Source organism: Tursiops truncatus, chromosome 15, assembly GCF_011762595.2.
Source record: "Tursiops truncatus isolate mTurTru1 chromosome 15, mTurTru1.mat.Y, whole genome shotgun sequence".
Classification (NCBI taxonomy): Eukaryota; Metazoa; Chordata; class Mammalia; order Artiodactyla; family Delphinidae; genus Tursiops; species Tursiops truncatus.
The window spans coordinates 32,553,009-32,577,352 of record NC_047048.1 but is presented as its reverse complement, the minus strand read 5'-3'; the positions used below and the strand labels follow the sequence as shown (position 1 = coordinate 32,577,352).

The window sequence follows — 24,344 nt, the reverse complement described above, 5'->3', positions numbered from 1 at the left end:
ATTTATAATTGTTATATATTCTTCTTGGATTGATCCCTTGATCATTATGTGGTGTCCTTTGTTGTCTCTTGTAACATTCTTTATTTTAGTCTATTTTTTCTGATATGAGTATTGCTACTCCAGCTTTCTTTTGATTTCCATTTGCATGGACTATCTTTTTCCATTCTCTCACTTTCAGTCTGTATGTGTCCCTAGGTCTGAAGTGGGTCTCTTGTAGACAGCATATATTTGGGTCTTGTTTTTGTATCCATTCAGCAAGCCTGTGTCTTTTGGTTGGAGCATTTAATCCATTCACGTTTAAGGTAATTATCGATATGTATGTTCCTATGACCATTTTCTTAATTGTTTTGGTTTGTTTTTGTAGGTCCTTTTCTTCTCTTGTGTTTCCCACTTAGAGAAGTTCCTTTAGCATTTGTTGTAGAGCTGGTTTGGTGGTGCTGAATTCTCTTAGCTTTTGCTTGTCTGTAAAGCTTTTGATTTCTCCATCGAATCTGAATGAGAACCTTGCCAGGTAGAGAAATCTTGGCTGTAGGTCCTCCCCTTTCATCACTTTAAGTATATCATGCCACTCCCTTCTGGCTTACAGAGTTTCTGCTGAGAAATCAGCTGTTAACCTTATGGGAGTTCTCTTGTATATTATTTGTCGTTTTTTCCTTGCTGCTTTCAATAATTTTTCTTTGTCTTTAATTTTTGCCAGTTTGATTACTATGTGTCTCGTTGTGTTTCTCCTTGGGTTTATCCTGTATGGGACTCTCTGTGCTTCCTGGACTTGGGTGGCTCTTTCCTTTCCCATGTTAGGGAAGTTTTCAACTATAATCTCTTCAAATATTTTCTTGGGTCCTTTCTCTCTCTCTACTCCTTCTGGGACCCCTATAATGCGAATGTTGTTGCGTTTAATGTTGTCCCAGAGGTCTCTTAGGCTGTCTTCATTTCTTTTCATTCTTTCTTCTTTATTCTGTTCCACGGCAGTGAATTCCACCATTCTGTCTTCCAGGTCACTTATCTGTTCTTCTGCCTCAGTTATTCTGCTATTGATTCCTTGTAGTGTAGTTTTCATTTCAGTTATTGTATTGTTCATCTCTGTTTGTTCTTTAATTCTTCAGGGTCTTTGTTAAACATTTCTTGCATCTTCTCGATCTTTGCCTCCATTCTTTTTCCAAGGTCCTGGATCATCTTCACTACCATTATTCTGAATTCTTTTTCTGGAAGGTTGCCTATCTCCACTTCATTTAGTTGTTTTTCTGGGGTTTTATCTTGTTCCTTTGTCTGGTGCATAGTCCTCTGCCTTTTCATCTTGTCTGTCTTTCTGTGAACGTGGTTTTTGTTCCACAGGTTGCAGGACTGTAGTTCTTCTTGCTTCTGCTCGAGAGCTTACAGTTTTTGTTCTAAGATTTTAGTCATGAGATGGGTATGGTAATGCAAAACTCACTAGCTTGTAAATGAGTAGTTGGAACGAGTTAAGTTTAATAACATTTGTGGAGAAGACACTTAAGATTTGTATTTGTCCTTCACAAGTAATTTTATGGAAGCTGTGGTCTAGATTTCATCAAGGGAGTCTTTATAGCAACCTGTATTTAACAAAAAAAAAACTCTTTTCTCTTTTTTTCTCCTTCAGTCTCAGGTGAGAGTGGGCATAGTTTTAGATACCTCCTGGAGTATTTACATTTCAAAGACATGGAAATACTTACATCTTCAAGGGACACAGAAAAAAAAATGCAAGTTTTCTTCTAAGCGTTGTGGAGTATATTTATCTATTATCACAAGGCTGGAGTAATTACTATTTAGACTCTCCCTTCTTAAGTGCAGGACAATTGTATTTTCAGTGTCCTGATTTTTTAGAATATCTGCAAATGTCTGAAGGCAAAGAAGAAAGGGTTTGAGTGGACTTTGAGTTTTTCAGGGTTATGCTTTTGTTGCAAATCAAAAATCGTTCATTTTAACTCTTTCTCTTGCATTCCTGCAAGCTATCTTCAAAGAATTGGGTAGCTGCTTTCATTATAATACTTAGAGTTTTACTAGCCCACTCAAGCACACTATTTTGAATTTTGCCTTTTTATATCAGGGAGAAAATTTCCTACTAAGGCAGAAATTAAAGGATTTCTATGTTGCAGAGCTTAAGAGTTTAGTGCAGTGTGCCTTTGAAAGGTCTGTATAATGCATTCAGCAAAGGCCTTCAGATGTTCTTCTCTCTGAGTGCACAATTTAACCTTAGACCAATTCACCTTAGAGGGGAAAGCCCCTGCTAATGTTTCTGTCAGCGCCTGAGACCCAGCCTCCATCTGAGCCATTTCTCGTTCGTTTGCTAGAGGGCCTGGGAGAATTTCTGGCCATCTGTTCTTCTGTGAGGGGGGCTGTGAATGGCTACTAAGCTTTCTACTTCCTCTCTCAATTCAGCAGGATTCTCTAAAAGTGGAAGGAAAGGGGCTTTATAATTTCACAGATCTGCTGCTGTCCAGGGAACATGAATTCTTTGGGTGAGGGGCTAAGATCCGTCCACAAAGAACATTGCAGGGGAGGAACTGGAGCTGGTGGAGTCTGACGGTAATGTGAGCCCCACTGTCCATCCGTGATGCTTCTGCTAAATTCACTTCCTGGCTTTCAGCGTTTACATGAATCACCTGTATATCCTGGATCTAGAGGTCAGGCTGGTGTGTTCTTTGCAAAATCTTGTAGGGAAAGGGAAGTTAAAACAGGCTGCTGGGTGTTTAAGGAATTTGGGGTGTGGAGGAGTTGGAGGAGTTTTGGGAGTTAAAGAAATTTTTTTGAGGAGGTGGGGCTGGATTTTAAGATGGAAATTTATGTTGAATATGGACTTTATTTTTTGTTCTGAATCTAATGTCTGTTTCTTCTTTTTATTAAGGGAGTCCCCAAGGCTAGCTGTTACACTCCTTTGTCCACCTTTTAATTTGGTCTTTCCAATAAAACAATTGTTTGGGATGAGAGTTCACTAAAAACATTTTTCTCTTTTCTTTATTTATATTTACATTTTTTCTTTTTATTTATATTATTTGTATTTTTAATATTCATATAATATAATATTTATATTTTTAATTTATTTATATTTTATTTATTTATTTTTGTGCCACCCAGCTTGTGGGATCTTAGTTCCTCGACCAGGAATTGAACCCGGGCCCTCAGCAGTGAAAGCGCAGAGTCCTAACCACTGGACTGCCAGAGAATTCCCTTTTTGTTTCTTTTAAATATAGCCAATTCAAAGGATGCATCATCTGGGCACTGATGAGTAGGATCTTATGTTAATATCAATGGCAAGTCAAACCAATAAGCCTTTTTGTGGCTTAACAAAGGACCTGAGAGGTATTCCAAAAGAGGGTGAAATGGATGAAGTCCTTATAAGATCCAGAAAGTTCATCCCCAGAGTTAGCCTGAGAAAGCAAAGACCTTCCTTTTGTCATGGGGGTAAGAATTTTGTAGTGAAAACGGTGTCTCTGGTCTCTCATGATACATCTCCAGTTACAGACCTGCTGATCTATGACACTGGGCTGCTGGAATGGGATGATTCCAGCACTAACAATGGTTGAGATGACAAAGACTCCTATGGACCGGGACCCGTTAGGACAGGCTCCCCTGAGAGCTGGCTCAGCTGGACAAAGAGATTGCTGCTTGTGACTTTGTGACTAGGAATCCCAGTCTGTTTGACTGGCCACCCTGTGCAACTGGTACAGGAACCTTCTGGGTGGCAGAGACCAGAGAGAATATTCTCATTGGCCACAAAGCCAAGCTCTCAGGACATAGAAGAAGCTGAAAGGAGCACTTATCTGATTTTAGGTGGGGGACCCACAGCAAAGTTTGTCCAAACAAATGCCAGTCCAGTGAGAACCATGAATACACCAGTCTGTGAGGCTGGCTTGAACCACGCGCTTATAGGATGTATGCCTGTGTTCTCCTCTATGGTTTTTCTTTGTATGACAAATGACACAAAAGACAGAGACAAAGGAAAACACTGACCATCTCTGGGAGGAAAGGGATCAGTACAAAACAAGAGTATTCATAACAAATCTTGACCAAAGTCACTAGAACCAAGGAATCAATTCACTCAAATATTTTCTCCTGCAAATTTAAATTTAGAAAAAGAAAAGGACTTGTACCACTCTTATTTCCACTGGACGTTGCAGGCAGAGATCCAGAAGATGGACCTGGTCAGAATTCTTGCTTTCTGCCCATGCTTATCAGGGGGCCCAGGACTCTCAGCTATAGCAGCCTTGGATGGAGCAGGGTCCCGCCAGTGAGGAGCCCTACATTGGTGCCAATACTGTAGGAGAGGAAAACTTTTCCTTTCTTCCCTTCTAGGATCTTTGACTATCCTAATAATTAATTGACCTAAAAACAGATTCACAGGAGAAAAACAGGTTTAATTTCATACCTATGGGAGCTCATAAATATATGAGCCTCAAAGACATGACCAAAGCAGACAGCCTGTATACCTTTATAGGCAAAGAAACAATACATTTGTGAAGAATTGACAAGACAAAGAAGTTTGGGTTTGGGATAGTAAGTTAGTGAGGAAGTAACAAGGTTTGTTGATACAACTTTCTCGGCCCTTAATTCTGTGTCTCTGGAAATAAGGATGCCTTCTACCCTCCTGGTACAGGGAGGGTACCTTTCACACGGGAGACTTATTTCCTGTTGTCAGGGGGACAAAGGAGGGTCAGTGTACTTTCTTTCACTGGCTGCTTCTTAAGTAACTTTAATTCAAGATAATCAGTATGCTAAAGTGGCATCCTTTGGGGTGGCATATCCTGCTCTCCTTCATTATGTAATGTACAAAATAACAGATAAATATAATGAAAATTTAAAATTGCAACTGTAATAACAAACATTTTTGCCTCCTAACTATGTGACGGCTCTTTAAAATATATATATATATATATATATATATATATATATATATATATATATATACACACACACATATATACGTATATATTTATTTATTTTGGCTACACCCGGTCTCAGCCGAGGCACTCAGGATCTTCGTTGTGGTATGTGGGATCTTTTAGCTGCAGCATGTGGACTCTTAGTTGTGGCATACATGCGGGATCTAGTTCCCTGAGCAAGAATCGAACCCAGCCCCCTGAACTGGGAGCGCAGAGTCTTACCCACTGGACTACCAGCGAAGTCCCAATGTGACAGCTCTTTACATACTTTATCTCACTTAATACTAACACCAGCCTCGTGGTATCAGGACTGATATTAATCGCATCTTTGTTTTTTTTTTTTTTTTTTTTTTGCGGTACGCGGGCCTCTCACTGTTGTGGCCTTTCCCGTCGCGGAGCACAGGCTCCGGACGCGCAGGCTCAGCGGCCATGGCTCACGGGCCCAGCCGCTCCGCGGCATGTGGGATCTTCCCGGACCGGGGCACGAACCCGTGTTCCCTGCATCGGCAGGCAGACTCTCAACCACTGCGCCACCAGGGAAGCCCTAACCCCATCTTTTGAAATACAGGAACTAAAGCACAGATAAGCCGCCTTGTAAACCCATGTAGCTGTTAAGTGGCAGAGTCAGCATTTGAAACAAGGTAGATTCATTCTTGAGTCTTCTCTCTTATGTACAGATACTTTGATCCACACATGGAAGTGAAATTAAAATGCATCCCCTCATTGCATTTTCCTTCAAATATCATTGTGAATTATTTCATTATCTTAGTATTGCCAAATGTTCACTATGTCACATTCCCTCAAGAGGTTGGTATACTAATGAAGAACCAAACTATATTCTTTCTTTCTTTTTCTTTCTTAATTTTGAATCCTTTACATTGACCATGTGGGAGAAGCAGCTCCATTTAGGGTATATCAGATATAGGAGATACTAGGAAAACCTGGGTGGCCCCAAAGAAAAAAATAAAATCTCCCTGTGGGAGATACAAGTTCCAGCTCTGGCTCCTCTTTCAGTTGACCTTGGACCAGTTAAGTTCTCCGGGCTCTCTGGGCATCTTATCAAACCAGTCCATTTCCTGCTCTAGCCCCCTCTAGGGGCTGTTTTAAGGTGAGGATCAAAAAGCATTAATAACAACACAACAGCAACAAAAACCCAAAGGAGGCTATAGACAGGAAAATAATCACAATGGCAGACACACTATTCAAATAGAAGGCCAAGTGTCTTTTTAGAAGGGACCTGATTGGCTACGAAGCTGCTGGCTGACACGACAGGTGTAAACTCACCTGTCTGCATCCCGATTTCCTGATCTTCCGTGCAGTTGCTTCACTGGAGTGCACTAAATTTCAATTTTATAATTGCATCCTCAAATCCCTTAATGAAGGTGCCTATCCACATATAAATAATTACCCAGTAATTTTGTATTTGCAAACTCTATCCTAGCTGTTTATGCTTCACTGTGGTTCAAATAGGAAGTTCGGGAGCCCACTCTTTTCTAAGTCGGGGGAAGTTCCAGAGCCCAGAGGATGGATGGCATCTTAACACAGCTCCCTACCCAAGGAGTCCGGTTTCACCTTCATTCCCTGTTAATGTTGACCTCTGTCGTTTTCTCGTGCTGTTTATAAATCCAGGGAGGGGGGCCTGCCTTTTTGTTTTGGTGTTGGCGATGCAGACATCTATCCTCATCAAAGTTCTGCCCTGGGACTTCCAAGTACAATGGCAATCCATGAATGGCACCAGGATGTCTTTGAGCCTAAGCTAGCAGCTCCTGCGACTTGCTTCCTCCTCAATAATCTATTTTGTTCTTTGGACAGTATCCACTTTAGTTCATGGAAGGCACACCCCACAGCCCTGTTATCTTTCTTCATCTTCGCTTTAGTGCCTGTTTTGGCTGGGTCCCTTCATTATTCACACAAGCCCATCCACAGAAGAGCTGGGATCATCCAGGGGGCTAAAAACCGAAAGGCAAAAAAGAAAACTCCCTGAAAACCTTACAAGATGTGAAAGCTTTTGTTGGGGTGCCTCTCTGACTACACAGCTGTAGAGAGGATGTATTTAGATGCTGGGTCTTGTTATAAATGCAAAGAGAAGCAGCATAGCTGACAGAAGCAGGTGACAAATCCTGAATTTCCTAGGATGGTATTTTTCTCCTCGATACTGTTTTGTTTTTGTTTTTAATTTTTGAATTTTATTTTACTTTTTTATACAGCAGGTTCTTATTAGTCATCAGTTTTATACACATCAGTGTGTATACATGTCAATCCCAATCGCCCAATTCATCACGCCGCCATCCCGCCCCCCCACAATGGCTTTCCCCGCTTGGTGTCCAAACGTTTGTTCTCTACATCTGTGTCTCAACTTCTGCCCTGCAAACCGGTTCATCTGTACCATTTTTCTAGGTTCCACATACGTGCGTTAATATACGATATTTGTTTTTCTCTTTCTGACTTACTTCAGACAGTCTCTAGATCCACCCACGTCTCAACAAATGACTCAATTTTGTTCCATTCTATGGCTGCGTAATATTCCATTGTATATATGTACCACATCTTCTTTATCCATTCATCTGTCGATGGACATTTAGGTTGCTTCCATGGCCTGGCTATTGTAAATAGTGCTGCAATGAACATTGGGGTGCATGTGTATTTTTGAATTATGGTTTTCTCTGGGTATATGCCCAGTAGTGGGATTGCTGGATCATATGGTAATTCTATTTTTAGTTTTTTAAGGAACCTTCATACTGTTCTCCATAGTGGCTGTATCAATTTACATTCCCACCAACAGTGCAAGAGGGTTCCCTTTTCTCCACACCCTCTCCAGCGTTTGTTGTTTGTAGATTTTCTGATTATGCCCATTCTAACTGGTGTGAGGTGATTCCTCATTGTAGTTTTGATTTGCATTTCTCTAATAATTAGTGATGTTGAGCAGCTTTTCATGTGCTTCTTGGCCATCTGTATATCTTCTTTGGAGAGATGTCTATTTAGGTCTTCTGCCCATTTTTTTATTGGGTTGTTTGTTTTTTTAATATTGAGCTGCATGAGCTGTTTATATATTTTGGAGATTAATCCTTTCTCCATTGATAGGTTTGCAAATATTTTCTCCCATTCTGAGGGTTGTCTTTTCGTGTTGTTTATGGTTTCCTTTGCTGTGCAAAAGCTTTGAAGTTTCATTAGGTCCTATTTGTTTATTTTTGTTTTTATTTCCATTACTCTAGGATGTGGATCAAAAAAGATCTTGCTGTGCTTTACGTCAAAGACTGTTCTTCCTATGTTTTTCTCTAAGAGTTTTATAGTGTCTGGTCTTACATTTAGGTCTCAAATCCATTTTGAGTTTATTTTTGTGTAGGGTGTTAGGGAGTGTTCTAATTTCATTCTTTTACATGTAGCTGTCCAGTTTTCTCAGCACCACTTACTGAAGAGACTGTCTTTTCTCCATTGTATATCCTTGCCTCCTTTGTCATAGATTAGTTGACCATAGGTGTGTGGGTTTACCTCTGGGCTTTCTATCTGGTTCCATTGATCTATGTTTCTGTTTTTGTGCCAGTACCATATTGTCTTGATTACTGGAGCTTTGCAGTATAGTCTGAAGTCAGGGAGTCTGATTCCTCCCGCTCCGTTTTTTTCCCTCAAGACTGCTTTGGCTATTTGGGGTCTTCTGTGTCTCTATACAAATTTCAAGATTTTTTGTTCTAGTTCTGTGAAAAATGCCATTGGTAATTTGATAGGGATTGCATTGAATCTGTAAATTGCTTTGGGTAGTATAGTCATTTTCACAATATTGATTCTTCCAATCCAAGAACATGGTATATCTCTCCATCTGTTGGTATCATCTTTAACTTCTTTCATCATTGTCTTATAGTTTTCTGCATACAGGTCTTTTTTCTCCCTAGGTAAGTTTATTCCTAGGTATTTTATTCTTTTTGTTGCAATGGTAAATGGGAGTGTTTCCTTAATTTCTCTTTCAGATTTTTCATCATTAGTGTATAGGAATGCAAGAGATTTCTGTGCATGAATTTTGTATCCTGCAACTTTACCAAATTCATTGATTAGCTCCAGTAGTTTTCTGGTAGCATCTTTAGGATTCTCTATGTATAGTATTATGTCATCTGCAAACAGTGACAGTTTTATTTCTTCTTTTCCAATTTCTATTCCTTTTTCTTCTCTGATTGCCGTGGCTAGGACTTCCAAAACTATGTTGAATAATAGTGGTGACAGTGGACATCCTTGTCTTGTTCCTATTCTTAGAGGAAGTGCTTTCAGTTTTTCACCATTGAGAATGATGTTTGCTGTGGGTTTGTCATATATGGCCTTTATTACGTTGAGGTAGGTTCCCTCTATGCCCACACTCTGGAGAGTTTTTATCATAAATGGGTGTTGAATTTTGTCAAAAGCTTTTTCTGCATCTATTGAGATGATCGTATGGTTTTTATTCTTCAGTTTGTTAATATGGTGTATCACATTGATTGATTTGCATATATTGAAGAATTCTTGCATCCGTGGAATAAGTCCCACTTGATCATGGTGTATGATCCTTTTAATGTGCTGTTGGATTCTGTTTGCTAGTATTTTGTTGAGGATTTTTGCATCTATATTCATCAGTGATATTGGTCTATAATTTTCTTTTTTTGTAGTGTCTTTGTCTGGTTTTCGTATCAGGGTGATGGTGACCTCATAGAATGAGTTTGGGAGTGTTCCTCTGCAATTTTTTGGAGGAGTTGAGAAGGATGGGTGTTAGCTCTTCTCTAAATGTTTGATAGAATTCACCTGTGAAGCCATCTGGTCCTGGACTTTTGTTTATTGGAAGATTTTTAATCACAATTTCAATTTCATTACTTGTGATTAGTCTGTTCATATTTTCTGTTTCTTCCTGGTTCAGTCTTGGAAGGTTATACTTTTCTAAGAATTTGTCCATTTCTTCCAGGTTGTCCATTTTATTGGCATAGAGGTGCTTGTAGTAGTCTCTTAGGATGCTTTGTGTTTCTGCGGTGTCTGTTGTAACTTCTCCTTTTTCATTTCTAATTTTATTGATTTGAGTCCTCTCCCTCTTTTCCTTGATGAGTGTGGCTGAAGGTTTATCAATTTTGTTTATCTTCTCAAAGAACCAGCTTTTAGTTTTATTCATATTTGCTGTAGTTTTCTTTGTTTCTATTTCATTTATTTCTGCTCTGATCTTTATGATTTCTTTCCATCTGTTAACTTTGGGTTTTGTTTGTTCTTCTTTCTCTAGTTCCCTTAGGTGTAAGGTTAGATTGTTTATTTGAGATTTTTCTTGTTTCTTGAGGTAGGCTTCTGAGCTATAAACTTCTCTCTTAGAACTGCTTTTGCTGCGTCCCATAGGTTTTGGATCGTGGTGTTTTCATTGTTATTTGTCTGTAGGTATTTTTTGATTTCTTTTTTGATTTCCTCAATGATCTCTTGGTTATTTAGTAACGTATTGTTTAGCCACCATGTGTTTGTGTTTTTTACGTTTTTCCCCCTGTAATTCATTTCTAATCTCATAGCGTTGTGGTCAGGAAAGATGCTTGATATGATGTCAGTTTTCTTAAATTTACTGGGCTTGATTTGTGACCCAAGATGTGATCTATCCTGGAGAACATTCTGTGCACACTTGAGAAGAAAGTGTAATCTGCTGTTTTGGGATGGAATGTGCTATAAATATTGATTAAATTTATCTGGTCTGTTGTGTCATTTAAAGCTTCTGTTTCCTTATTGATTTTCATTTTGGTTGATCTGTCCATTGGTGTAAGTGAGGTGTTAAAGTCCCCCATTATTATTATCCCCCCATTATTATTGTGTTACTGTCGATTTCCTCTTTTAGAGCTGTTAGCAGTTGCCTTATGTATTGAGGTGCTCCTATGTTGGGTGCATATATATTTATAATTGTTATATATTCTTCTTGGATTGATCCCTTGATCATTATGTGGTGTCCTTTGTTGTCTCTTGTAACATTCTTTATTTTAAAGTCTATTTTTTCTGATATGAGTATTGCTACTCCAGCTTTCTTTTGGTTTCCATTTGCATGGACTATCTTTTTCCATTCTCTCATTTTCAGTCTGTATGTGTCCCTAGGTCTGAAGTGGGTCTCTTGTAGACAGCATATATGTGGGTCTTGTTTTTGTATCCATTCAGCAAGCCTGTGTCTTTTGGTTGGAGCATTTAATCCATTCACGTTTAAGGTAATTATCGATATGTATGTTCCTATGACCATTTTCTTAATTGTTTTGGGTTTGTTTTTGTAGGTCCTTTTCTTCTCTTGTATTTCCTACTTAGAGAAGTTCCTTTAACATTTGTTGTAGAGCTGGTTTGGTGGTGCTGAATTCTCTTAGCTTTTGCTTGTCTGTAAAGCTTTTGATTTCTCCATCGAATCTGAATGAGATCCTTGCCGGGTAGAGTAATCTTGGTTGTAGGTTCTCCCCTTTCATCACTTTAAGTATATCATGCCACTCCCTTCTGGCTTACAGAGTTTCTGCTGAGAAATCAGCTATTTACCTTATGGGAGTTCTCTTGTATGTTATTTGCCGTTTTTCCCTTGCTGCTTTCAATAATTTTTCTTTGTCTTTAATTTTTGCCAGTTTGATTACTATGTGTCTTGGTGTGTTTCTCCTTGGGTTTATCCTGTATGGGACTCTCTGCTCTTCCTGGACTTGGGTGGCTCTTTCCTTTCCCATGTTAGGGAAGTTTTCAACTATAATCTCTTCAACTATTTTCTTGGGTCCTTTCTCTCTCTCTACTCCTTCTGGGACCCCTATAATGCGAATGTTGTTGCGTTTAATGTTGTCCCAGAGGTCTCTTAGGCTGTCTTCATTTCTTTTCATTCTTTCTTCTTTATTCTGTTCCGTGGCAGTGAATTCCACCATTCTGTCTTCCAGGTCACTTATCCGTTCTTCTGCCTCAGTTATTCTGCTATTGATTCCTTGTAGTGTAGTTTTCATTTCAGTTATTGTATTGTTCATTTCTGTTTGTTTGTTCTTTAATTCTTCAGGGTCTTTGTTAAACATTTCTTGCATCTTCTCGATCTTTGCCTCCATTCTTTTTCTGAGGTCCTGGATCATCTTCACTATCATTATTCTGAATTCTTTTTCTAGAAGGTTGCCTATCTCCACTTCATTTAGTTGTTTTTCTGGGGTTTTATCTTGTTCCTTTGTCTGGTGCATAGTCCTCTGCCTTTTCATCTTGTCTATCTTTCTGTGAATGTGGTTTTTGATCCAGAGGCTGCAGGATTGTAGTTCTTCTTGCTTCTGCTGTCTGCCCTCTGGTGGATGAGGCTATCTAAGAGGCTTGTGTATGCTTCCTGATGGGAGGAACTGGTGGTGGGTAGAGCTGACTGTTGCTCTGCTGGGCAGAGCTCAGTTAAAGTTTAATCCACTTAACTGCTGATGGGTGGGGATGGGTTCCCTCCCTGTTGCTTGTTTGGCCTGAGGCAACCCAGCACTGGAGCCTTCCTGGGCTCTTTGGTGGGGCCAATGACAGACTCTGGGAGGGCTCACACAAAGGAGTATTTCCCAGAACTTCTGTTGCCAGTGTCCTTGTCCCTACGGTGAGCCACAGCCACCCCCCCCCCCCCCCCCCCCCCCGCCTCTGCAGGAGACCCTCCAACACTAGCAGGTTATGTCTGGTTCAGTTTCTATGGAGTCACTGCTCCTTCCCCTGGGTCCCAATGGGCACACTACTTTGTGTGTACCCTCCAAGAGTGGAGTCTCTGTTTCCCCCAGTCCTGTCGAAGTCCTGCAATCAAATCCCGCTATCCTTCGAAGTCTGATTGTCTAGGAGTTCCTCCTTCTGTTGCCGGACCCCCAGGTTGGGAAGCCTGACGTGGGGCTCAGGACCTTCACTCCAGTGGGTGGACTTCTGGGGTATAAGTGTTCTCCAGTTTGTGAGTCACCCAACCAGCAGTTATGGGATTTGACTTTACTGTGATTGCGCCCCTCCTACCGTCTCATTGTGGCTTCTCCTTTGTCTTTGGATGTGGGGTGTCTTTTCTGGTGAGTTCCAGTGTCTTCCTGTGGATGATTGTCCAGCAGCTAGTTGTGATTCTGGTGTCCTCGCAAGAGGGAGTGAGAGCACGTCCTTCTACTCCACCATCTTGGTTCCTCTCGATACTGTTTTTAATCATTCTTGTTGAGAGTTTGCAGCTGACAGCTCCTCCAGAAGTAGTATTCTTAAAAGCTGCACTGAAATTATTCACCTCATGTAAAAACAAGCGCGATTTCCATCTAATATGGGTAATTACTTTTACAGTTAATTAAAAGCGCTCTCATTAAACTCCTGCTGTGATGCCGATGCATAGCTCTTATTTGCAAACAGACCCTTAGTTTGAGCTCACCTCTGTGACATATTGCTCCTACCTGAGAGGGGGCTGCCTTCCTCAGTATCAAATTTAATTGTGCTGAACCAGCAGCCCTGGCTGCTGCCAACTTGCTCGCATCCCCTGATAACCAAGCTGCAAAGAACGTGACGTGAAGAGAACAAAGTAATTCATGGGGCTGAAGGTGTAATTCTCCAAAAAAGAAGTAAAAAATTCTAAGATGAATGCCCTGCTATCTTTATTTGCATAAAACCTGGGTTGGAAAATAGTTTTATCGTCTTTCCTGCTACTCCCCACCCCTCAAGGAAAATATCCCCCCCTCCTCCTTAAAATTCCTCCAAACATTTATAAAGTTAAAACCATTGCTTTCTGACCTAGCCAACTAGACTACTCTCTTGGTTGAATGGATTTATGTTTAGATTTTGGTTAGTTTACATACATTTTTTGCCATTTGTATCATTTCAGGAGAAATAGCTCTTAAATTCTCAGCCTTCCTTAGGTTTAGATTGAAACCTTAGTGTTTAGATTGAAACCTTAGTGTTTTCAGAATATCCTGTACCTGGAAACAGGGAACTCCGTCCTGCTCAACCTTAGATACAAACTAATAAAATGCCTCCTCAAATGATCACATTCCTGGTAAGTAATTAAGGCTTATTAATTAAAACATAGTCATTTGAGACAAATTTTGAGGGAGCAGAAAGACTGTGATATTTCAAGTTTACAGACCCGATGAATTGGATGTTCTAAGATATTGCTTCGAGCTTTTGATATTTTTCATTGTTATTTGCTACCATCTGCTGGCCATGTATGGTATTGCAGGGGCTGAGCAAATTTGTGAATGAAGATGTTATGAAGTGCGTGAAATATGTCAGTGCAGACCTTGTATACTATTCTTCATGTATCAAGTGACCTTATTTGAATCTTAGTCCTTGGAGTTGAGTGGACACAGACTGAAGAATTCAGCTTAAAGGCACACATGATGTCACATTTGCACCAACTCTTGTTGCAAGAGTACACAGTTACTGAACTTTTAAAAAAGTTGGGCAGAATAATTACCCTTAAATAAGGCAATTAAATTTAGAACATTGATCTAAATACTCAGATTCCAGGACAATATAGGGTATTGGGGAAAGCCTAAAATACATAGTAGGTAGACCAGATGGATTTCAATCCCTCTCATAACATTAACATTAACTATCAAAGCCAATTCCCTACTTTCTCTCTCTCTTAGATACTGTTTTTCTTTTTTTTTTTTTTTTCATCTTCAAAATGGAAACATTGGGCCAGTGGTCCTTATGGCTTGTAGTTATTTTCAGAGTCTGAGCCTTTGTGAAGGTCAAAAAAATTAAAGACTCAGGATGCAATAAAAATTAAAGACTCAGGATGCAATAAAATTAAAGACTCAGGATGCAAAAAAATTAAAGACTCAGGATGCAAAAATTAAAGACTCAGGATGCAATAATTGAGAGTCTAAATTCTAGACTCTCAACTCACATTGGTTGGTTTGTTTTAAATTAGAAGTAATTGTAATGCTCAGAACAATAAGAAATATAAGTGTCCAAACTATCAGAAAAATTGCTATTGAAAAGGGAACCAGAGGTCCCTTAAAAAACTACAAATAGAACTACCATACAACCCAGAAATCCCACTACAGGCATATACCCTGAGAAAACCATAATTCAAAGAGTCATGTACCCCAATGTTCACTGCAGCTCTATTTACTATAGCCAGGACATGGAAGCAACCCAAGTGTCCATGGACAGATGAATGGATAAAGAAGAGGTGGCCCATATATACAATGGAATATTACTCAGCCATAAAAAGAAACGAAATTGAGTTATTTGTAGTGAGGTGGATGGACCTAGAGTCTGTCTTACAGAGTGAAGTGAGTCAGAAAGAGAAAAACAAATACTGTATGCTAACACATATATATGGAATCTTAAAAAAATAAAGGTCATGAAGAACCTAGGGGCAGGATGGGAATAAAGACACAGACCTACTAAAGAATGGACTTGAGGACGTGGGAAGGGGGAAGGGTAAGCTGGGACAAAGTGAGAGAGTGGCATGGACATATATACACCACCAAACGTAAGGTAGATAGCTAGTGGGAAGCAGCCACATAGCACAGGGAGATCAGCTCGGTGCTTTGTGACCACCTAGAGGGGTGGGATAGGGAGGGTGGGAGGGAGGGAGCTGTAAGAGGGAAGAGATATGGGGATATATGTATATGTATAGCTGATTCACTTTTTTATAAAGCAGAAACTAACACACACACACAAAATAATAAAATTTAAAAAATAATAAAAAAGTGAAGTATTAAAAAAAGAGAGAAACCGTTTATCATTGAAGGGGAGCAGAATATGACACCCCAAAATATGCTTCTTTGGCAGAAGGATTGTTAGGGGATGGTTATTTTTGAGAGGCTAATGATACTGGAGAATCTCTGAAAACAGAGTAGAAGTTGCCCTTTTGTGAGGGAAATTTACATTGAGAAGGAAAATCTCCGTTTGTAAAGGTGTCTCCCTCTCTGTAGAGAAGGAGGGCTCCAAGTCCCTAGAAACTCTTATCCATGGAGAAGGCAAGGACTTAGAGCTACATCCCAACCATACGCTTGTTTACTGTGCTTTTCCTGGTCACCACCCATGACCGGCCTCCCCCGCCCAGCATCTTTTATCTTTAGCTGGAGACGCTACTAGACGTGGTGGATGGGCCATTTTTGGCCCATGTGCATGCACGTGCCCCCGTGTACAGGGGGCAAACATGTTATTAAACTTCTATTTCTTTTCCTCTCCTTATCTGTCTTTATTACAGGGGGGTTTCAGCCAAGAACCTAGGAAGGTAGAGGGGAAATTATTCTTCCTCCCCCCACCCCATATAACATTGATTAAGAATTTAAAATGCACTTTTGAGTTCTTTTTTGGAGTGTGATGACGAAATGTACTGTTTCTTAATGTTATAAACTGTCTCGCCGGAGTGTTTATCTTCGGTTTGAAAAGGAAGCTCAAAACACTTGGATTTCTTCCCTCAGTAAGAGTAGTTGATCATAAGCCCTAGTTGGACTTGTTAGGTGAAACTTTGGCTGCGTTTCCCCCAGCTCCCAAGAGATGACGTAAGCTGCAGGTATTCCCGTTGAAACACTCTGGGACTTTGTGTCTGAGTCCAAGAGAACAATGGCGTGTCAGAAATACATTAGCCTTACTTAACTCTTACATCAAACATCAGGACGCTGATCTTTTCTTTCCTTTGCCCTTCCAGTATTGGTAACTAAAATCATTAATTTTAGGACAGTTCCAGGGACTGTCCTCTGAAAACACAAGGGACCATGGGCGTAACAGCAGGACTGTTGTCAGCAGGGCCGTGCTCCCTCAGAAGGCTCTAGGGGAGGATCCCTCCTACCTCTTCCAGCTTCTGGGGGCTCCAGGCTTGTGGCTGCGTCACTCCCGTCTCTGCCTCTGTCTTTACATGGGCTTCTCGTCTCTCCGTCTTTTTTCTTTTAAGATTTTTTTGATGTGGACCATTTTTTTTTTTAAGTCTTTATTGAATTTGTTATAATATTGCTTCTGTTTTATGTTTTGGTCTTTTGGCCGCGAGGCATGTGGGATCCTAGCTCCCTGACCAGGGATCAAACCGGTACCCTCTGCATTGGAAGGTGAAGTCTCAACCACAGGACCGCCAGGGTAGTTCCATCTCTGTCTCTTAAAAGGGTGCTTGTCATTGGATTTAGGACCCATACAGATAGTCCAGGACAATCTCATCTCAAGATCGTTAATTACCTCCTCAAAGACGCTATTTCCAAATAAGGTCCCATTCACAGGTTCCAGTGGTTAGGACATGGGCATATCTTTTGGGGAAACTATTCAACCCGTTATAGGCTCCTAGCTTCTAAATCTTCCGAGGCCTCTGGAATCTCATTGGTGGACATTTCCCTCTACCTGTTCATGGGGACCTTTACCTTCTGGGCTCTTCAGAGCTGTGAATGATACAGATCCACGATCCAGGATGATGGTGCCCCCGCATTGTGGGCAGAAATAACCCTGACCTATAAAAATCATCAGAAAGAACCGACACACAAAGCGCAGAAGAAAAGAAAGGTCTCTTGGGAGATGAAACAGCTTCTGAAAAGAACAGACACGCACGTGCTTTGATGTCTGAAAGCCAGAGAGAGATGTCAGAAGCCTTGGGGGAGAAAACTTTAAAAATAGAACTGCTTTTAAAGTTCTCAGTACTCCACTCAGAACTGGGTCTCCCAGAGACTTTTGGGGGTTGCCATCAACGACAGCTAACGTTTCTCGATGGCTTGGGGTAAGCTAAGACCCTTGTCGATATGCCTCACAACAAACGAGGCAGCTGTTATGATTATTACCTTTATTTTACAGATGGAGAAGCTGAGGCACCGCTGGTAGAGCCCAGTGATATGGACCCAAGTAGCATGACTCCATAGCGTGTGCGGGTTTCCATATACTTTGGCAGTTGATCACTGTTCAGGGTTTTCCAGCTACAGAAAGGAGCATGGCTGACTCCTCTAAGGAAATTGATTGCTTGGTGATGAGTCCAGGACTCCAAATTCATACTTAACTCTTAAGTAGTTGAGCTCTTCTCCAAGCGAAGTACTTACTCGACTCCTCTGGTTTGGAAAAGGTCAGGTCGGAGCCCAGCTGCAGACACCCGCTTTCCGTGGAGTGATCCGAACAATAATTTGTTCCTGCCAGAGTGACATTTTTCCAATTTGAGTCCAACATTGTTCAGAAGCAAGTGCATGTCCCCTGGGGTGCCTCCAGAGTCATTCTGCAGCAGATGACAAACCAACAGTATCACCTAAATAAAAAATCCAGCGTGGGTTTAGGAAATTAATCCTGACAAGAATAAATTGAATAATCTCCGGGAAATGGCAAGAGATTGGATCCTGCCAGATGGGTGTTTCCTGCCCCTTGTGTGGGTCCTTGGTGCAGATTAAAGAACAAAAACCTGCCTTGGGTTTATTGGTTCGTTCGTTAGTTGATTAACACCTGCCATTTCTGCGTGGGTAAGTCAAAGTCGGATCTGGACTCATCCTTGCAAACTCAACATATTTTCACTCAAGGAAGGAAAGAAAATGCGTGCTTCCCCTGGTCAGAATGGCATCAAACAGACAGGGAACTGCTTTTTCCTACCTTGTTTCTAGATGGCATCTCCTAGCTTGAAAACAATCCACGCTTTCATCACTCCCATACCAAATTAATCTCTACTTTCTCTTCATGTTCTTTAGAGGATGAATTCAAAGAGTTCTGAGTAAGTGGTAGGGACACTTCGCTGTCTCCATGTGCAAAGGTCAGTCAGAGGTCACAGCCATTAATTAGGAGTTTGAGTGAGAAAATCATGAGTCCTATGACTGTACCTTACAGTCATCCGGGAACTGGTCTTAATCTTCTGGGGCTGCCATAGCAGAATACTGCAGACTGGGGCTTAAACAACTGAAATTTATTTTCTCCCAGTTCTGGAGGCTGGAAATCTAAGATCAGGGTGGTAGCACGCTTGAGTTCTGGTGAGCACTGTCTTCCTGACTAACAGACAGCACCTTCTCTCTGTGTCCACATGTGGCCTTTTCTCGGTGCTTGGGTGTAGAGAGATCAGACAAACTCTCTGGTGTCCCTTCTTATAAGGGTACTAATCCTATCAGATCAGGGTCCCCTCCTTAGGACCTCATTTAACCTTAATTACATTTTTAGAGGCCCATCTCCAGATATAGCCACCTTGGGTTTAAGAGCTTCATCCTATGCGTCTGGGGGACATGAACATTCTATCCATAACACTTATTAAAATGTGGGCTCTGATTCAGGATCTCTGGGGTGGGGCCTGAGATGCTGCATTTAACAAGCTCCCGGATGATACCCTGGTTGCTGGTGGGGGAGACCCCTCTTTGAAGGGCCAGTTTCTCATATTGCCTCGATGTTACAGATGAGGGAACTGAGGCTTTGAAAGGTGAAGTCACTTGCCTAAGGCTCTCCAGCTATTGGATGGGAGAGCCGCACTTTCAGGGAGGGAGTCTGATGCAAGGACTGAACTGTCCCCGCCCCAGAGATTCAGATTCACTAGGTCTGGGATGGGGCCCAAGAATACACAGGTGGTGCTGCTGCTGCTGGTGTGGAGACCACACTTGGAGAATCCCAGCTCTACTTCTTCTCTGGGTATTCTTGCATTAGATGATTCTCCATTTCCACAGCAAGGAAAAGGCTGAGACATGTGGCCTGCAGTATCCAGACTGACCAACCCTCTTGACTTAAATAAAATAAAATCACCTGAAAAGGATAGAAAGTGCCTGGTGTCAGGTGTCCCTTCCAGGTGTAGATTTAAGCTCTGTGTGGCCCACAGTGAGTTATCAGCTCACACCTGTCAGAATGGCCATCATCAAAAAAATCTACAAATAACAAATGTTGGTGAGGATGTGGAGAAGAAGGAACCCTCTACACTGTTGGTGGGAATGTAAGTTGGTGCAACCACTATGGAGAACAGCATGGAGGGTCCTCAAAAAACTGAAAATAGAACTATCATACGATCTAGTAATTCCACTAGATTCTGGTGGAACCTAGTAGTTCCACCAGAAACACTAATTCAAAAAGATACATGCACCCCAATGTTCATAGCAGCACTATTCACAATAGCCAAGACATGGGAGCAACCTAAGTGTCCATCAGCAGATGAATGGATAAAGAAGATGTGGTACATATATACAATGGAATATTACTCAGCCATAAAAAAGAATGAGATAATGCCATTTGCAACAACATGGATGGACCTAGAGAAAATCATGCTTAGTGAAATAAATCAGACAGAGAAAGACAAATACTGTATCATATCACACATATGTGGAAGCAAGCAATAGGTGCTGAATGCCTGTCTTTTGAATGAGTAAATAAATATCACAATTGCTTGTGTGTGTATCTGCCATGTTGTCTGACTGGGGAGTTTCTTGAGGGTTGAAATCATCTTTTTTTTTGGTTTTTCTTTCACCTTTACATTCCAAAGCAACAAGAAAAAACAATAAAAAGTAGGTATGTGATAAATGTGGGTGGATGATGGATGGATAGATGGACGGATGGATGGATGGATGGAGGGAAGGATAAAAAGTAGACAGTGATGTCTTTGAGTTGAAGGGAGATAGATTTGACTATCCCAGATCTGGAATGGGAGAGAGAAATTAAGTCCAGTTAAGGGCAGCCTCTGCTGATGTGAGCAAGGTGTCTGGGGGCATATTATTTTATGAGCCATCAGCTTCTCTTTGTTGTGGCCTCTGATCCACAGCTTTTGCCTTCACCCCACATCTGCATGTAATAAAGCTTAGTTATGACATCCATATGTCTCTAACGCAAACACCAGGGCATATACTTCTAAAAAGCGCTATAAAGAGCAGTGGCTCGAGAAGCAGCCGTTAAGAGCGTGAGCTCTTTATTATTTTAAAGGGCATTTCAACGACACCACTGAACATTCTCTGGCCATAAGTCTGACTCCTGTCCTTTCTCTTTCTTTTCTCCTCCTCTCAGGATATCAAAGTAGACTGCAATACCTGTGTGGAAATAGAGGACAGAAAGGTAAGTCAATATTTTTCATCTTTTTGGTTTCAAGCAAAACGAAAACTCTGTGATTTAAACCCAGCTGTTTAAGGCGTGCCTTACTGGACGACGGCTTGCAAAGGTGATTCATGTGCTGGTATCACTTGAAGACAATCATATTTTTAAATGGCTGTTTTTTTATCTTCGCAATCTGTGTTAGACCTGATAACTTCAGTGAAGATGGCATAATGTAATTGTGTTAAAAAGTTAGCGTTGATTTTTATCTCAGTCGTTTGCTTCTTTTCAGGAAAACAGCTCATTTATCCTTAACTCGTTTCACATTTTAGTTGAATCTTATGGGTGATTATTATATATAATATGCCACATACTACATAGAATTATAGAGCATTGCATATATTACAGAATACATACTCTTGGGCTTTTCAGAGTGTATCCTGAAAAATATATCTGATCTATACACTTTGGCTTGATAAAGAGCCTGTCCTGATTTCCATCATGACACAGTCACATGAGCAGTGACTTTCTATGATATAAATTTGTTCACATGATGTTTTGCCGGGCGGGGGGGCAGGAAAGGGAGGTCGTTTCCTGCATATTTTAAAGTTTTCCCCCGTTTATCTTCTTGTTACACTTGGTGTGGACCCCCTCAGGAAATGCAACTGCTAGACAATTGTTCTTCACTTTAATATTTTCGTTCTCCCTTTATTGACCAGAGTTCACAGAAGTTTCCGTGGTAGCGCGCATCCGAGCAGATCAAATTTTACCTTTAAAGCCTTGGATAAGAAAAGGTCAAATAACTGAATTGAGGGTACATATCTCCTGGCTACTTTTGACACCGTTCCACAATTCTGAAAGATGTTCCTCTGTGCAGCTGTACCTTTATTGTTGAAGGTGGTTATTATTTCAAGCAGAGGTTTTTCAGCCTTGATTTTGTGATAGCTTGGTCATCCGCTGATTAATAAGGTGGTGAGGACTTCTCAGAACAAAATTTGCTTTTAAATAGAAGACAGTTGCCACACATTATTTTAAGGAGCCTTAATCTCCTCACTTTGAAGGGAATTATGATACAGTATCTTAAATTCGAGCCACACGATCTTAACTTAGTTCCAGTTGTGTGTCTAGTTTGCAGAAGAGGTGTTTCAATTCACATTTACGTTCGCTGCGTCTTGATGTGCTGGTATCCCTGCACGCATGCATTCTGTGAGTTGGAGAAATGGAATTTAGGCTGAAGAGGTGTCTCCAGTCTTTTTTAATATCTTCCCAGTGACTCTGCTCACCACGTCCCAGTGAAAGCATGTTCCCTGCCCTGCTTCCAAAGTTCAGGATGTCTTCACTTCTCTTGGATTTTAATGGAATTCACAAGCATGTTTCTGTCTAGTTTTTTGGTTTGTTTGTTTTGTTTTACTTTCTTTGACAGTAGTGTTTGAAAGATACCAGGAGGACTGTTAAAGCAACATCAGCTCTGTCACCAACAAACGAGTGAACAACCAGGATAACCTCTGGGCAATGCCAGCCCGCCGCACAGCTCCATTCCATAATAACTATCCAAACTGCCTTTGGTTCATGTATCATGACGATAATGACCCCTCCCCGCCCCAAGACTATGGATGTTCTCTGGTGATGGCGCAGGGGAAGAAATCATAGGTGATCGTTCTGTACATAACTTCAGCTGTTCTCAAAAAAGACTAACACAGACAGAGGCTCATACACACACATATGCATTTCTGTGCTGTGTCACAGACTGTTGGGTTGAGTCAGACACTTCAAATGAAGCGTTGTATCTGGAGGGCTGTCCTGTTGTTTTCCAGCCTTGACCACACATGACTGATTGTTACCAAAAGAGGGGCCCGGCTGCTTGCCATTCTAAAGCCAATAAAGAGGAAAAAGTTTGGTGGAAAGGAAAGTTTGCTTTGTTTCGGAGGCTGGCAACCAGAGGGGTGAGTGGTGGGCGTGGACTCAGGTCCAAAGGCCAGTTCTGCGCCTCCGCCCCTCGCCAGCAATCAGTGGGCAAGAGCTTTTCAAGGCGAGCTTCTGGGGTGCACGGGCGGAGGGAGGGGCTACCTGCAGAAAGAGCACAGTCAGCTCTGACAGTCGTCCTGAAATTGGTCCTGTGGTGGGTCTGGTCGGCGTCATCTGGACTGTGCTAAGTACAGTTAGTCTTCAGTTCCAGGGTCGGTTTCTTCCCATTTCTTTGAGGCCAGTTCTCAGAATTGTGGCAGCTTATGTCATGGCTGCAGCCTGGCCATCATGTAGTTAACTTCTGCGCCTGGTGGGGTTTTGGTATCTATAAGACAGCTCACAGGATACGGCTCAGAGTGTTATCTACGGCCCTTGAGGAGGAACTAAGGGTCCTTGACTTTGCTCCATGACTAAACTACTACGATTTGGTCTTGTTTGACTGTTTTCCTTTGCTTCTGCGTTTTCTCACTTCTCTGATGGAACTTATTCTTTGACTAAAGTTGTTCTATAGACAAAAGGCAGGCGGAGGACGTGGGGTGGGGGAAGGACCACGGGCCCTGCTCTGTTTCACTAACCCTTTCACTGTCTTTAACTGGGGATGACTCCTAGCAACACAAACCACCACAATGCCTACTTCCATTTTTGCTGTCTTACACTCTAATGCTTTTTATTCCCTCTGTTCGAGAGAAGGGCTTTGCTTCCTCTGAGTTCTGTTCTGATGTTTTGTTTTGTTTTTTAATTTTATTTTTGTGATTCTCACATCGGGGCTCTCCCTTCTCTGGATCTCCTAATGTGGTTGGAGGTGGGGTGAGGTGTTGGAGATGGCTGTGAATATCAGGGTCCTGTCTCTGGGGAAATCAGGATGCAGCCTGATCATCCCGGAGGGCCAGTGTCCTCCACCCTCAGCAGAGGAGTGCCGGTATCACCCCTCCGGTCAGTGATGTGGCGTGAGGTCACGTAGGCAGACAGCCGGAGTCCTCTTCATCCACGGTCTGGGATGCAGCTCTGGTACTTCTGTCACCCTGACGTATAATTATGAAATTGCACCATCGAAGTGATGACACTCGCTCCTGCGTGTATGTGTGTGTGTCCCTCTCCATTCATTCCGAATGCTTCTGGCAAAATCAGTAATTTGATAAAGTGGAATTGAAGTGACAGGAAATGACAGAGGTGCCAAAATAATAAGTCAGCCTGCCTCTGAAGAGGCAGCCCCTTGGCCCGTGTGGATTTTTACGGAATGCTGAGTGCTCTGAAGGAGAACCAGCAGTGTTTTCTTTAAAGCTCAATTTCCTTTAGTTAAGAAAGCTTAACGTGATACCTGTTAGACTGGATGGCTTCCCAAGAATTACTTTCTTTTTGCTTTTCCTTTCACCTCCCTTCCTCCTTGGCTACCTCTCTTCCCTATATTCTGTATATAGGGATATATTTGTATGCCTACATCCGTACCTTTTTCTGAAATATTTTGGAGTATCTTCTCGATAGAAGAATTTTAGAAAACACAAGATCTCAAGTTTTCTATAGGGTCTAATAGGGTCCCTCCCCACCAGACCCGTCCAATTTCAAGCCTCATCCCATTCTCTTCCACTCGGTAGGGCCACTTACCTTGAGATGAGTCATTTTCCCATTGAATCCTAGACCGGA

The 24,344-nt window shown here is 41.5% G+C and overlaps 1 protein-coding gene across 19 annotated transcripts in view; it reads left to right on the top strand.

Moving 5' to 3' along the window:
- RBFOX1 (RNA binding fox-1 homolog 1) overlaps positions 1-24,344 on the top strand; it is a 2,189,093-nt gene that overhangs the window by 1,245,272 nt on the left and 919,477 nt on the right. For all 19 annotated transcript variants that reach the window (XR_012326128.1, XR_012326127.1, XM_073792340.1 and 16 more), the window contains one exon: positions 20,715-20,762. Coding sequence is in view for 17 of the 19 variants with exons in the window: in XM_073792340.1 (XP_073648441.1) it covers positions 20,715-20,762 (48 nt within the window). In the remaining 2 variants the exon portion in view is untranslated. The remainder of the gene's footprint in view (positions 1-20,714; positions 20,763-24,344) is intronic.